The 16,222-nt window shown below is 40.9% G+C and overlaps 1 protein-coding gene across 20 annotated transcripts in view; it reads right to left on the bottom strand.

Moving 5' to 3' along the window:
• Positions 1 to 16,222, bottom strand: part of ANK2 (ankyrin 2) — a 171,903-nt gene that overhangs the window by 21,381 nt on the left and 134,300 nt on the right. For 13 of the 20 annotated variants that reach the window (XM_027906374.1, XM_027906375.1, XM_027906377.1 and 10 more), the window contains 11 exons: positions 12,164 to 12,388; positions 10,696 to 10,794; positions 9,309 to 9,463; positions 8,312 to 8,523; positions 6,983 to 7,187; positions 6,235 to 6,331; positions 3,822 to 4,050; positions 2,698 to 2,823; positions 2,410 to 2,532; positions 1,587 to 1,616; positions 475 to 496 (listed from right to left, as the gene is read on the bottom strand). In XM_027906374.1, coding sequence (XP_027762175.1) covers positions 475 to 496; positions 1,587 to 1,616; positions 2,410 to 2,532; positions 2,698 to 2,823; positions 3,822 to 4,050; positions 6,235 to 6,331; positions 6,983 to 7,187; positions 8,312 to 8,523; positions 9,309 to 9,463; positions 10,696 to 10,794; positions 12,164 to 12,388 — 1,523 coding nt within the window. The remainder of the gene's footprint in view (positions 1 to 474; positions 497 to 1,586; positions 1,617 to 2,409; positions 2,533 to 2,697; positions 2,824 to 3,821; positions 4,051 to 6,234; positions 6,332 to 6,982; positions 7,188 to 8,311; positions 8,524 to 9,308; positions 9,464 to 10,695; positions 10,795 to 12,163; positions 12,389 to 16,222) is intronic. The other 7 variants (XM_027906390.1, XM_027906387.1, XM_027906389.1 and 4 more) reach the window with 1 other exon arrangement.

Here is a 16,222-nt window from a genome sequence, read left to right as displayed (position 1 = left end):
GCAGGGAGGGCAGGGAAGGGTTAAACAGCCTGTTAATTTGGACAGTATCACTTTTTGGCACGCTTGTATTCCACGAGGTCAGTGAAATACAGGGGAGCCTTCACTAAGTTTTCCTGAAAAGTGATACTGTCGTCTGTCTCAAATATGAGGCAAGAATGGGTGTCAACAAGTGGAGAAAACAAAAAAAAATGGAGGGATGAGCATCCATACAAGCAAAATAGCAATAGCAGGTTCACTAGGGATGTCAAAGGAAAGTAAATGCTTAGATGAACGGTTTTAAGTTGGTAATTTATACGTTAAAATGTATTTAATTGGATAGCTGTTTCGATATTAAATTGTTTTCTATTAAAGTATTGATGTTATTAGCAATAGCAGTTAAAAACTTAGCTCACTTTCATGCTTATGTTTACTCTTAATCATCTTTCATACAAACTGCATTATAACACTTTCAAGTCAAAAAAAAGAAAATCTTACTTTTTTCGGATGTCATGTCAACCTGGAAGGGAAAAAAAGGGGGAAATTTCAAAGTTCAAATCAAACTGAAATGCAGAAGTCACTCATGAAGTTAAATCTACTAGATGTATGGAGAGACACAAATTCATGGACTTATATGGAGCCAAGAATGTATTTAAAGTAACAGTAAAAGCATGGTTTAATTTCTTTAGTGAAAGAAAACATCATCCTTGCCAAAAAAACCCCACATGAAACAAAATGCACCGTCAGACTATGAAAATTCAAGAAGCAGATTTTTGAGGTTGCCTTGTGATTTGAATTTATTTCAGCTCTGCCAGCGTTTGTCCACACAAGCACATGTTCATGTTGGGTGAATCTGGCCATGCAAAAGTACCCCAAGGTAGAAGTAGCATTAAATGTTTCATTTCCTGTACAAACTTGTGGTGGGGGTAGGATGACTGTGGGGAAGGCAAATCGAGCTGTGCAGTACTGCTGGTACAAGGTATCATGTGTGTTAAGGCCTCAAGTTTTTTAGTGGGTGTTGAAAATGCTGTACTTGCTTGAAAATATTCTTTTATAAGAATATAAAATATAGATTCAGTTATGATGTGAGTAAATCCTCACTTTTCCATAAACTAATGAAGTCAACAAAAAAGAATTTAAAATGGGAGATGGTTTTAGCCACCAATGAGCTTGTCCTTTTGTACTTTAGTTTCTTATATACAAACAGAAGTCATATTTACCATAGGAGTGGTAAATATCTCTGTAACTATAATAGGAAACAGCAATCCATGCCACAGAACTGCTGAACTCCATTCTGTATCCATGGAAAAGATGTCCATTTAGTTTATGCCAAAGATAAAAAATTACCACTGACTTTGTGCTGGATGTCAGAAACCTCCAGTCTATTGGATGTTATAAATGGAGATTTCTAATTTTGACACAGGGCAGGTTAAACTCTGTACATTCCAAAAGTGAGCCCGTACAAGAGCCTTTAATTGCACTCCTCCTTGCTGTGTTTGTAGCATTGGGTTTAGGATGAATGTGCCTGTTTTACTACAGATTTAATCTTCCAAGTTGTGTCTGTTAGTTGGGTTTGAGTAGGCATGAACATGCTGATTTAGCAACATTACCTCTTCTGGTTCTTGATCTGAATCTGATTCCTTTCAGTTCCAAATTGCCATGCGAAAAGAGAAGGGGAAAACAGCAGGCAAAATGTAATTTTTTTAGAAGAGAGTGGGAAAAAGTAACTTCTGAAAACATTTAACAGAAAAGACCAAAATGCAGAACATTTCTGCAGTTGATTTCTTATGTCAAAAAGCAGCAAAACTGAACTGTCAGTTTAAAACACAAAAGGCTACAGAACCGAGCAAAATACAGAGAAGTTGCTTCTGGGTGTTAGACTTCCAGTGCTCCTTATTTGTATCAAAACTTGCAATGTATACATGCTTTTTCTCTATAAATTAGCATGAATTAATATTTCAAATAGTTAAGAACATTACCCATTGGAAGTTTAAAATATGTCAAGATCTGCTGTTTGAAAATTACACAAAAATGCTATACTAACAGAACATGCAAGATCTGGGGCAAACAGCCTCATACATCCCTGACAGGCATGCAGCTGCTAATGTGACCAGGACAAAAAAGCCCTTTCTGTGTTTCCCCAGAATAAATATAAACTGACTCTTTTTAAGGAAACAAGTGCTTAATATCTGATCTTGTTTAAACAGAATCAAGGGCACTCCCAAAATCTCTTCTGAGTCCTCAGAAAAAAAATACCTGATAACACCTCCAAACACTGGCACTAGAAGTACCAAACCCAAGAGGCTGAAAGCCCTTGGGTGGAATTTATTCCTCTTTAAAATCCCTGACCACAAAACTTCCAACCATGTTTTGCCCTCCTCCTTTCTTGTTTGTATTATAAATGCTCATTACTGGAGTGTAATTTCACAGTACCTTTGTGTAAATGGGTAAAGTGATGTTTAAATTACATATGGCTTGGTGAACGAGGCCTCTTGTAGATTTTGGCTCCTTCATGAAAGATAATCGTCCACAGGGTTCTTGAGTGGTGTCTCGCACCTGCCAGAGCAAAAATAGATCCTTTTAAATGGAATACTACAGGGACAACATCAGGTTATGCAGTTGGGAATTTAGTTAAACTGATTTCTTTTTCCCTTTGTTAGCAAAAATAAATATGGTGAAACAATAACTTGAAATATCCAAAAAAGGAGCCATTAACATTACCTTAACAAATAGAGGAAGTCTATTCTCTTTGAAGGCAAAAAAGCTGAATATATGATGCTGCCCACTCTTTGTGAGAGGCACCAAATTGCCAAAGCAGTCAACATAAATGGGTTTTCCTTCTAATACCTGTTGGAAAAGGAAAAAAGTAGCAAAGCAGCAATTAATCACAGGGGGGTGGTTAGGACTTCTCCTTAAAGAAGGAATCACAGTCAGAGAAGTATTTTCTTCAGCAATCAAATCAAAAGTCAAAGGCAGTGTATGTATATCAGTAGATTTCTATTTATTTCAGGTGGATTGGTAAAGACCTAGGGCTTTTCAAAGTCAGGCCTCAGGTAAATACTTCTCTGAAATCCCTGTATAGTGGTACTGTTGTTACATCTTCAGATTGTGCTGTTATGGCCCCCTCATGTGTTTAAATAACAGACTAGCAGTTTGGGAGATGTTCCCTTCAACCTGACAATACACTAATATCTCATCTTTACTTCTCAGAAATTCAGCCTTGGCGGTTTGATAACCCTTATTTTATCTACCTGCTGTGCACAAGAAATGCCTGTCAGAGGTTCAGGAACAGTGAGGATATATTTTTTAACCGTGGGATTCTCATGGAAAAGAGGCTGAACTAAGCAGAAGAATGTGCCATGCCTGTAAGTTAAAGCACTTCCAATCTGTTATCCTTTCTGAGGAAGCTGACAGAGCCAGAAAAACTGCATTTAGGAGGCAGTTTCCTGGAAAGCTTTTGCCTGTTCAGCAGCAGGTTTAATTTCATGTTTGTGAAGCAGAATATTAATCGAACTTGCTACTTCAACTTCTTGGTACGTAAAGGTGCTGACAAAACATGACTCCTGACAACTGCCTTTTTGGTTAGTTACTGGAAAGTGGGATTTACCTGTGCTTTTGGGCTCTGACTGTCCCCCTTTAGCTGCCCATTGGGAACAGGGTTTCGTCACTAATTTTCCCTTATATCTGACTCAAGTCCAAGTTTCCATCTTATCACTCAGTTGATACTGCCTCACGACAGTAGTTGTTGGCAGTTATTTTGCAGTACTTGTGGCAGACAGAAGGTAGAAAATATTAGTTTAAAAGAAGACACTAGAAAATGGAGAAAACGGAGTCCCGTACAGTACCTCTACATCCCTGCTTCTGGCAACTTCAGCAAAATTTTCTTGTTGTTCTAGAGTTTTGTCCACCTTGTCATCCGTCATGCAGAAACACCTTAACCGTGCTTCAATGGGATCGTGGGATTTGGCAAACACCACAAATTTGGCCATGTAGGGGACACAGATAATCTCTCTGTACACTTGGGAAGCAAACGTAACAGATTCTTGTGTCTGTCGACAGTCTATCAACCAAAATCTGTGAAAGAAAACAAAAAGTCAGGTAATCAGCACAGAAAGATTTAAGAAAAAGGAAATTATATGTTTGCCCAGCAACTGCAGATAACAAGTCACAAGAAAGAATTGTTACGCTTGGTTTTTGTCCACCATCAAACTTAAAGGATAAAAGCACATTCCGTATATACAATATCAAAACCTGGAGGTCTTTAGCTCAATGTAAATGATTTCATCCTGAATGCAAAGTCAGAAATTACTCTCATGTGAATTTAATCACCAAGCATTTTCCAGAGAGTAACATGTGGTGCCTGCTTTCCCAGCCATCACTCTGGTTTCTCTGCGGAGCTGATGACATTTCTACTACATAAAATCCACTGTGTGGGTGGAAATCATGCTCGAGTTTCATACCCGTAGGATGGAGACGGAAGTTGGGAGAGGTCAGAGACAGCTCAAAAGCTGACATAATCTACAGGGGGCTTATTCCTTACTGTGGATTACATGGCATTAGGACCCCAAAGCACACCTTCTCAGCGTGACTGCTCTGGGCTTACTCATCTGCAGCTGAATAACCGTAAATTTTGTGCTGTGCTGCTCTTTAGAACATTTAACAAACACACTGGTCAAAAAAAACCAGGCTGATGACATTTGGAGGAGAGAAAGCATGTGTGGTACAGAAAGGGCTCTGCACGCTGATACTTTCCTTTTCCTGTGTGGGAGAACTATGCAGTGCTGGACTCAAACTGGAGAGGCTGCATCCTCTGAGAAACCACCAGATGCCTCAATGATTTGCTGTCATACACCAGGGGCTAAAAAGCCCAAACAGAGACAATTTTTTAAAAAGCTGCAGCTCAGGAAATGGAAAACAACAGCCATGCCTCCAAGTCTGCAGTGTGATTCACATGACAAATGTATCTCTTTCCCAAGCTCATTTGGGACAGAGTGAGTCTTATGAATGGGAAAATTGTTGTCCATCAGTAATGATTTAGCGAGACATAAAAAATTACTCTGAATAGCAAATAGTCAGAAATTAGCTGATTCTTGGCACTTTTAGACCAGGGCACAAGTGAAAAAACTAAGGTTAGCTTGTAATTATTTCCTTGACTGCAAATATATGAAAAATCCCATTTTTTAACTTTACCAGCACCTAAAGTGAGTTTGAGTGAAAGGAGTCAGCTGAACATTCATTTCATTTACAAAGAAGAGGCAGAACCCATTAAAATCTCTGCATGGGATCCTGCCTATACCACAGAACATTAACAACAGTAATCAATTTTCATGTCATCATCGGGATTTCCACATATGGTTCTTAAATTAACCTCTAATTCAGCTTTAATTTCACCCTTTACACAGACTGCTGCAGTAGCAGCTGAGAGCTAAGCACACTGTAAGATCTCCCTCTCGTGGTCACTGCTGCTCCAGGAAAATGCTTGCTTGAACCAAAAAGGAATGCACATCAGCAAAGCAGCCAGCCTCATGGGAAAAAAAAAGCCCTTTCTGAACCAAGAAATTATAAAAAACCAATACTTTATTTTGTCCAATGTTAAACTGGAGGTTGGGCTGCAAGAGCTGATCTCATTTTAACACTGAATACGTTATTTCACCATATAGCAAATCTAATCTAATAGTAATAACTGCCCTGGACACCGAAGGTTTGCACTGAATTCACTAAATTTCATGGGCAAGTTATCCAAGATTTTTGTTTGCTAGACTACATTCCCTAAATGGAACACTTTCCAGACCATGGATTGCATCTCCTCTTACAGGGGAGGAGACTTTTGTGCATTTCTGTGATATAAATCCCGGCCAGTGTACAAACTAAAACACATAAATACCGGTGTTTATTATTATTATTTATTAATTATTATTATTATTTTAATTATTATTATTATTTTAATATGAAATTCTGTTCTCAGAAAGACAGCAGTAACAAATGGCTGGAAGAGGTGCTCCTATACCCCAGTTTTGTACACCTACAGGTCTTTCTGCCTGACTTCTCAGTTTTCGGATAGTCTGGAAGTAATACGTCTTGTAAGATGTGTAAGGAGGCACCCAAACAAAGGATTTCTATTTCCACAGAAATTTGTATAATATTCTCTGTTCCTTCTTCTATATAAACTAAAACAGTTTAACGGAAGTATCTGTTGAAAAAAAAAAGACATGCACTTGAAAGTATCACTGCAAAACTCATGTCTGGTTGTGTAGGTACCTGGCAGACACATTTGTTGTGAAGGAAACACATTCATTAACAAATGTCAGTGGTGTTGTCCCGGTGATGTCTTCCCATTGGGCAGGAGTTGTTCCTCCTGAAGTGAGAGAGATTAAAAAAAAAAAAAAAAATTAAAACCAAGCAAGTCTGCAACTTTTTTGCTTCTAAGAAATATTTTAAATTCTCCCGAGTTTTCAATTGCTATGAAATCAGTGATAATCCCAGACATGCCTTCTCCTCGGAGCCATATTATTCAGCCAAGGCTGGTAGGATTGGATGGGTTAAATTGAACATGATTAAATTAATTTATTAAATTAAATGCATGCAGCTCATTTCTGCCTCTTAAGAGAGACTGAGCGAGGCACTGGTCACTTTGGAGTCACAGCAAGCATTAAGTGTTTAAATCCACTAATTTTCATTTCAGTGCAGTGCAACATGAAGTCTGAACTACACTTAGTCTGCCAGGCAGAGGTACGTGGGTTCTCAAGAAACAAACTGTAAGGAAAATGCAAAAAAAACCCACCAAACCTGAAGTCTATGATTATATTGCACATCTCTCGTTAGTCCAAACACCAAATGTTATTTCTGCTCAAGAATAATTGTTTGGAACGTGGTTAATTTTCACAGCTCCTCATCCCAGCCAGGTTTTCCCCCAGCTTCCCGTGCGTGCAATCAGCTTAACATTTCCAGCCCACGAGGAGCGACAGATTGAAGATGCGCAGGGAAAGCTGCAGCGCCGGCATCCTACCTGTGATGCTGCATAGTAACCTCAGGGTGGGCGTGTCGCCCCCATAGCCATTCATGAGCCCGTCGCTGGAGGCCTTGGGGACGGGGATGGTCATGGTGATGGGTTTATGGAACTTCCTCCTCCGGGGCTCCAGCGTGACTATGGGGCTGAAGGTAGCCTTGTTGCCCAAAATCTTCTTCGTAAGTTCAGTGTGCATAGGTTGAGCCTTTCCAGAGTAATGGAAAAGAAGAGAATGGTTACTTAAGGAGTTTGTCAAGAACTGGGTCTGTACGTTGTGTATTTTTTTTTCCCCCTCAGAACAAGCTCTGAGCTGTTTTCGTGTGCTATTCAGCCTAGCCCAGGGGGTGTCAACAAGCACAGTCTCCTGGCCAAGGTAAGCTGGGGATGCAAGCAGCAGAAGGACGAGATGGAGACAGGGGAGACTTCCCTTTCTTTCAGGAGTGAACGGTTAGGCTGGTTCCTTCATGCTGAGAATCTGTACATTTGAATTAATTATTGCAGCATTGTTTACTTTTCTGCTGCCTTTCATAAGAAGTATTTAAGAAACTGTTCTATGACCTACTAAATCATTATTAATACATTATTTTTACTACATCATAATCATCACCAAAATTAGGTACTTTTCCCAAGATTATACGGACAGTTAACAGACAGGAACCTGAATTAACTGTAAAAACCCAAAGCTTTACCACTTGCTTTGACTTTTGCATGGATTTTTTTTAATTATTACTATTTTTACTAGGAGCATTGTATACAGGATACAACATGATAAGCTGAACATGCTGCTCTCCATTCACAGAAACACAGAATCAGCTGGGTTGGAAAAGACCTGTGAGATCAACCTTTGACCCAACACCACCTTGTCACCCAGACCATGGCACTGATGCCACATCCAGTCTCTTCTTAAACACCTCCAGGGACGGTGACTCCACCCCTTCCCCGGGCAGCCCCTTCCAATGTCTGATCACTCTCTCTGTAAAGAATTTCTTCCTAATGTCCAACCTAAACCTTCCCTGGCAGAGCTTCAGACCATGCCCTCTTGTCCTACTGCTGGTTGCCTGGGAGAAGAGGACAATACCCACCTGTCTACAACCTCATCAGGGAGCTGACGAGAGTGATGAGGTGTCCCCTGAGCCTCCTGCTCTCCAGGCTGAACAACCCCAGCTTCCTCAGCCTCTCCTCACAGGACTTGTGCTGCAGACCCTTCACCAGCCTCACTGCCCTTCTTTGGACATGCTCCAGCACCTCAATATCCTTCCTAAACTGAGGGGCCCAGAACTTCAAAGAAGGTGATTTTACACTGCAAACCTTGTGACTGTGGCACTGTACCTGGAGGCCAACGCGGATTCGTTTGGTTAGAGCCCCTTCTGGGAAGACTGCCTGCACTTGTGGTACCACAGTGCTGCTCAGCACCCCTCCCTCAGGCCCGATGAGGTTGCTGTCCTGCTTGATCCGGGACACCACCGCGAAGTACTGAGGGAAATCCCGGGTGATGATGCGGCAGATCCGCTTCTTCTCCAGCTCCTCTGGAGTGTCAAGTACTGAGGGTGGAAGAGGACACGGTCAGAAGACAAGAGTTTCTTAGAACCTTCAAAATGCAGTCAAGCTTTTCACAGTTTGATGCAACTTACACAACGTCTTTTTGTCTAGAAATCGAGGGGGGAAAGGAAACACATCCCAGTGTTCAGCTAAACCAGAGAAATCAGGGAAAGGACAGACAGACAGAGCAATCAACTGAAGGGAGCTTAAGACAGTCAACAGAACATATTGACATGTCCAAAATAAACAGCCAAACACGCCAAGGGATTTGTCCAAGCCCCTTTCTACTTCACATATTTAAAATGTCGTGAAGCAGCACAAAGAAAATGAAACTTCAAAACAAAAAACTATCAAAGTATGACTTCAGCTTTAATTCTGCAAGGTGCCTTGTTTACTTTGGGGTTTGTTTGGGGTTTTTTGTTAAAAAAAAAAAAAAAATCACAAATTCTGCAGCTCCAAGACAGTCCGGGGCCATTCTGTTCTCTCAGAAAGCAAGAGTATCCGTGACTGACATTTCCTCCCACACGTGGGGCTGCTGGGAAAGGATTAGTATGATAATTGCCTTGTTTTGGAAAGATGTTTGCTATGGAAACTTTTTGTTTTACGCTATGAAAAGGAGCAGCAGCAAACACAAGTGTAACACCTCTTCCCAATTTCGTGATGGCAGATGTCTTGTCCCATGACTTCAGCACACCATGTGAGGGAAGTAAGCAAATGGTCAGAGCTATTATCCCCAGTCAGAACAGCAATGCAGGAGCGGGATAAAAAACGGAGTCCCCCTGGATACCTTCATCCATCCCATTGAGGATTTCGTTCAGCTCATCCTCGGTGTATTCACAGAAATGCTCCTTCCAGCTGTCCCCGTTCTCGCTGCGCAGGATCACCAGCTCCCTCTCCTTCCCACGCAGAGCAGCGAAATGGGGGATCTCCACAATCACAGGCCTGGCACGGCAACACAGCGCATTAAATGCACACGGGAGAGAGGAAGAGACAGGATTAACAGCAACTCTATTCAGTCTGCTACAAAGTGACCTGGAATTCTACCTATTTGGCTGGAATACTTTGGCACAAATCCTAAACTAGTAGGCCACTAACACGAACTAAATGTTTACAGGGACCCAGTGAGTGCTGAAGGACAGATGAAAAAGTGCATTCACCTCTTTCCACAGTGTGAATGAGATTTGGTAAGATAATAGTGCTTATCTGGAAATTTGGTGATGGTTTTGCAAATCCATCAAAAACTCATGCTCGTTTTAGTTGTCACTACTGTCTGGGTTAACCTGTGCAACTTCATTTCAAAGAGAATCTACTGTAACATATAGGAATAGTGGGACAAATTCTGATCTCGTTTATACTAGTGCAAATCAGAATAATTTCATTGCTCTCAGGGGGCAGTTGTGCCCCTTTGCCAATTTACTTCTTTATAATTCTATATATATTCCAATGAACTTATTCCTGATTTACACCCTGGGAGAGATACAGGAGGTCTGAGGAGATTGTCTGGGTTGCTATTGCAGTATAGGAGATAAGAATTTGCCTTGTTGCCTTACAAGCACGTGTCAATATATGTATCAGCATAAGCGCCCATATATATATATATACACACACATATACACATATATGTGTACATATAATATATCTATATTTAGATATACATATACGTACATACTCTTAGAAATAAGAGAGAAGATATAAATATGTTTGTAGATACACTTCTCTGATTAGAGGACTCACACAGGTTGCCATGTACATAGTAGATGCCATGTGTTCTATCACACTGGTGGTATCCGACATAGAACTTATTGATTGATCAGTCCTTGATACAAAAAAACAGCTTGAAATTTACAGTAGATTCCTTTTTTTTTTTTTTTTTTTTTTTTTGTCCCAATCCAGGTTGCTTTGCTACAGACATCAAGCACATAACTAGGAAGATTTCATGCCAAAACAAAAATGAAGGCCACAGTACTGGAAGAAAAAGATACAAACATACCACCAAAACAAAACCACATACCACAAAGGTTGAAAAATGGTCCACTAAGGGTTAAGTGTACAAAATCTCAAATGATAGAAAGGGACAATATCATGGGCATAATGACAATAAAAAAATCATATTGCAGAAGGAGGAGAAGAATGGGGAGGTCAGCATCCATCAATTTGTTTCAAGTCTCTCCTACCCAAGGAATTTGGTCCCAGGAGGCCCCAGCTGAAGGATTCGGCTGACCAAGCTTTCTCCCTCATTAAGTGGGGGAGGAGCCGTAGGCAGATGAAGTTTACTGAGTACATCCAAAGCAGCAGTGAAAGAAAGAACATAAATAAACTTTATGTATTTTTTGTGCCAGAACGCCAGTGCCACTGTCTGGTGCACAAAGTGGAATTAGGCTGTACACTAAATAAGGTTCCGTCCTAGCAGTGACAATTTGGTGACCAAAATCGGCAAAATTCGTGTTGTGAATTTAGGATCTTGTCCTGCTTATGGGGGCTTTGGCCATGAACTCGATGGGAACGGGATCTGGACCTTAGAATGCACCTCTGCAAACTGCACAGTGATTTTCTGATCTCACTGCCAGCACAACACCCGGAGAAATGCACGCAGGAAGGGCACAGAGACCTGAGAATGAATAAACTCTGCTACAGCCTCATCTTTTAGGGAGACACTCTCATTAGCTAGAGAAAACCATCAAAAAAAAAATGGGAGACACACTTAAAATTCATTTGTGTGTGACAGAGATAATGGGAAGACTGAATGTGACAGCACAGTATTTCTTCTGCTCTTTAGGTTTCTCTCTGCTTCTCTTTAAGGTGACCAAGATGTGAAAAGAATAAGTGGTAGCACTAATGAAGATGGTAGCTCTGATGACTGCCTGTTATAATAGGATTTTAAAGCAACTGAGTTGTTCCCAAATGGATTTAAACTATTGCTCTTTACAGAGTCACTTCTTTTAGAGCTTCTGAATGTAATAGAAGGGGTTCCTTCAATCACTCCCTTCTGGATGCCACAGTTGATATTGAGAACAGTTGGCAAAACAAATTTTTGGAAGTGCAAGTAACTGCTGCTTTCAGCCGAAAATTGCTAAAACAAACTGAGCAGCAGACACAAATCTGACCTTTCTATTGGTTTTGCAGCACAGGACAAAGGAAATGGCCAGAAAATTCCAGGGCTGTCCAATTGCTTAGTTTAGCAATTTCAACTCCAGAAAAACCAAAGGCATAGTCCAAATTACTGATAACACAACAGAAGTCCCTGAAATAGCCCACTGTAACTTGTGCTGTGTATGTAGCAGGCTTCACATTCAGGGCTTAGATCAGCACTGTGCTACTCATCTTTTAAATATAGCATGAACTGCCTACTCTGGTTCCAAGGGAGTCTCTTCCCACTATAATATCCCACAACACTGAGTAATAATTATATCCACATTAACCTTAGTGCGAGTGCTTAAAATACCCCTTTTGAAAGGAAAAGGTGCAAAACCTTCCCGATTAGTTAACTGGCAGCTGATCTGTATTTCACACGACCTGTCCGCTACCGTGCCACAAGGATCTTTTTTCCCTTCACGCCTTGAAAAAGGAACCATTTCAGTGCAATTTAAAGGCAAAAATACGGCTGAAAACGTTTTTCCTCCGGGCCACGTGGCCCCCCCTTACCCAAGGAACTGCGCCCCAGAAGGTCCCACTTCGATGAGGCGGCTGGCCAGCCCTTCCCCTTCCACCATGGGGGGCATGGTGGCCAGCCGGTGGCGCTTCACCAGGCGGCACGTCACGCGCGTCGGGGCCGTGCACTTGCGCGGGGGGATGATGATGCGCAGCCCGTTGTGCCTGCAGCCCCGCATGGCACCCCCGCGGGCGTCCACCATGAAGCTCACCAGGAAGCTGCAAAATCGGGGAAAACCAGTCAGGGATGGAGCGTTTCACAGAGGACCGTGGGTAAGTTCCACACACGTAACGCGCTACGTATGTAAACGGGGCTCTTGCTCAAGAGGCACAATTAGAAAAAGCCTTTCTCCCATGTGAAGCAACAAATCATGCTGATTTTTATTAATTTACAGCTGCTACTTCAAGAGTTCTTCACTGAAAGTCTTGTTTTACGGTGCTGCTGTTGGTAAAATATCAGCAGACACTCATTAATGTGAACACATGTACCTGTATCACTGCTCTGTACCTGCAAACAACTCTGCTTAAAGTGGGCATTCATTCAATACTTCACAAGCAAATACATCTCACTGAAGGAAATTATTTGTAATTCAAAAATATAAAGCCAATTCTTCTGGGATGCCTTGGGATTATTTTTTTTTGGGGGGGGGGGGTCTCAATATAATTTTATAGTTACATGGTAAAATATAATTGCTAATAAAAATAGGTTTGGATATTTAAAAAAACAACCAAATTTCATTTTGGAGTGTGTGTGTGGATACAATTCACACTCCATCAGTGGAGTTGTCACCTATTAATATTTAAAAATAAAACCCAGTTTATTATTAATGTTTGAAGACAAATTTAGGGTTTTGGTCAGACAATAATAGTTACAAGTACTGTATAAGGGGTGTATAAACTGTATAAGAGATTTATTTATGGATTTTTGTTTCTCTGTGTTACTTTGCCCACCAATGCAGTGTCCCACCGGAAAACGCAGAGGTGCACAAAAGCCATCTACTGGGAGCCCTCTTCTAGCACAAGGTAAATCATTTATTTCTTTTTCTTTAAGAGGGAGAAAAACATTTCATTTTGTTTGGAGTTTCTTTTGTGCTGAATTTTTTGTAGTTCCACATATAACCAACTGGCAGATTTTGACAAATTTGGGACATTCTTGGGAAAGGTGTAGAACTACTTCCAATATATATATATATATATAATTTTTTTTACTAGTTTATGACTTAGGATCATGCCTGATGTGGGATGGGAATGTCAGGCTGCTGGAAGTGAAAGTAAGAGTAGAGGAGACAGAACGGTGTCAGGCCTAGTTCTAGCCACTAAAATAGAATCATCTCATGGGGAGTCACAGAAATGCTACTGAAGGACCTGCAATAGAGAAAAGACACTCCCTGGGAACAGGAGTAAGGAACACAGGGATTTTTCCACTGTCCCCTTGACCGTTCTGTGCAACAAACATTGCATCCATTCATTGTCCACACAAGGAATTCCACATGCTGTAAGAACACAACACTCGACACACCGTGCAAGTCAGAAGGATGGAGGATGGGAAGGAGCCACAAGCGCCAGTCGGAAGCACACCATGCACCACGGATGCCAGTCTGTCTCACACATGCAGTCTCCTAGTCTACTGTCATTCAGATACCTCTAGGCTTTGCTTAGTGTAAAACTCGGGGTAGTACAACCATTATCTCATTCCTTAGAGCTGGGTGTTTCTGTGGTTTTAACAAGGGGGGAAAAAAAGAAAATGAAAACATTTTACAGCTTCCATTGTCCGGGGATTAGTTGAGAAGAATGGGAGCTTCCTTCACAAAATACATTCTTTATACATGGTAAAGCACAGATGAAAGAAGGGCTTAAGAGACACTGAGTGCTCAGTTGTGGCACTAATGCTCTTGGCTTGCACCGCAATTGCCCGGTAAGTGCATGAAGTGGTGTTATCAAACTGGTGCTGTTTTGGAGAATTGGTGCAAGGCTCCAGTACAGCGGGTGTTGTTTGAGGCAGTCAGTGACACCTCTGCAAGAGGAGTTTCACATTTTAAAGCTAATACTGTGACCAACACAAACACTCCCCCACAATTACCAGAAGCTCTGACTGAATTAAAGGAGCGTTCACATTTCTCATTGTGTAAGCCGTCATAAACACAGTTCTTGGGATTCAGTTTTTGTCTATTGACTTAAGACTGTGGACTTTAACATCAGGATCACCTTCTGTCGCTGTCCAGTTAGTCCTGGGTCACCTGTCTACCCTATGTCTTCCTTAGCTTATCTCCACATGTGCCTCAGCAATGCCAAACCCATTGTTAAATGCCAGACAAAAATACCCAGGAAAGGTGAGGCACCAAACCAAATCACCTCCCTTCTTGTCATATGGCTGCAACTCTTTCTCTTCAGTTTAAGTTTACTGAATGTGCCTGGTGGGTCAGTAAATCTATCACAAATTCTATCAGTCATCTCTCACTGAAATCAATCATTGCTCCAAAGAGTGGAAAAAGAGGTAAAGGCAAGTCTCACTGGAAGGTGGACACAAAGATAACAATGGTTAGGATAAAGACAGCAAGACATTATTATTATTCACTGTAAAAACAGCTGTTTCTATCACATGGAAGATCTAAAGTAGTTATTCAGACAAGCACAGAATATTGTGAGCACAGCACAGAAAGATTAGTGCCAACTATCACATTATGGAGGAGTCAGTTCACAAACCCAGCCGTGTAATACTAACAAATTCCTGGACAACAGATTTTGGAGAACTACCACGAACAGAGTGCAAAGGAAAGAAACTGAGGGGGAAAATTTCTCAGCTCTAGACCTCAAAGGATAGTACAGTGACACAGGATAGAGCTGACACAGAGTGTAATAACACATCCTTTTCCACCACACCACCCTGTGTATTTCTCACCTGTTTGCCACATAAATTTCATCGTGCACTTATTTAATCCAATTTCTTTCCATCTCTTTTTTTTTTTTTTTATCAGCACATTTCACATACTTTTGGATATGCAAGAGGGTGAAGTAAATAATTCATAATAACGCATTTTCTGAATCACAGCAGCCTCTTTTTCTGCCTATTTGCTACATAATAGGGCATCTGGAATGTGCCATTACTTCTCCAGGACTGGAAAAGTTTTTCCCTTTTGAAGGAGCATGTCTATCAGTATACAGATCATTCAAACAAAACTAATGCATGGTATAAAATATGCTTTCTGAAATGCGCATTTGGGAAAGCGAAAGAATTGTATGACTAATATAAAGGAAATGTAAAATGCAAACTAATTATTTTGCTGCCCACGCACACACACACACACGTTATTTTTCCACTCTCCAACGCTTCTTTTACCAGGTGTTGGGAAGTGACAAGGCTGAGATAGGAAGAGACTGCACTCAACAAACACAACTAGCAGGAGTGATTGGCAGATGAAGCCATCACTCTGCAGAGTGATCCCTTATGGTGATAAATTCCCACGGTCAAAAAGAAAATAATGCATGATACCAGAATATTAATGACCCTCATTTCATATCTACTCACTGAAGCTGAGCAGGAAACTCAGAGCTTACCCCATGAGCCAACTGCATGGGGGCACAACTAAAAGTACTATCAACCATCTGTGTACAGAGAATGAAGACGAGAGGGAGCATTAAAGAGAAACACAAAAGGTTGCAAAGAGTTCAAGAAGGAACAAAAATAAAGAAAAGAAAAGGTAAATAAAGGGGATTAAAGGAACTTTAACTTAAATTTTAATTAAGTGATGATTCAAAGTCAAAGCAGATTAAGGGTAAAGGTGCATCTTTCCCAGTACTAAGACAGCCTTTGAGTAAGTTCCTTTTTTAGTTTTAAAGGTCCTGGTAAAAATGAAGCACAACACAGACATGTGACCCCGACAGTCTTGCAAATTGGATCGATACTGAGCTTTCCTGGGATTTAGCAAGGTGGCAGTGCAACATAACAGCCAAATCAATGAAACAAATCAGGTTTGGAGAAATCGTTGCCTTCCTCTTTTAAGGAGAATGAAGGGGAAATCAGGATTATTTTTCAAAAGAAAAAACAAAGTACAA

Source organism: Empidonax traillii, unplaced genomic scaffold, assembly GCF_003031625.1.
Source record: "Empidonax traillii isolate 1590-97213 ecotype Southwest subspecies unplaced genomic scaffold, ASM303162v1 scaffold1290:size209104, whole genome shotgun sequence".
Lineage (NCBI taxonomy): Eukaryota > Metazoa > Chordata > Aves > Passeriformes > Tyrannidae > Empidonax > Empidonax traillii.
The sequence above is the reverse complement of the archived record's forward strand: the minus strand, read 5'-3'. Positions and strand labels throughout refer to the sequence as shown.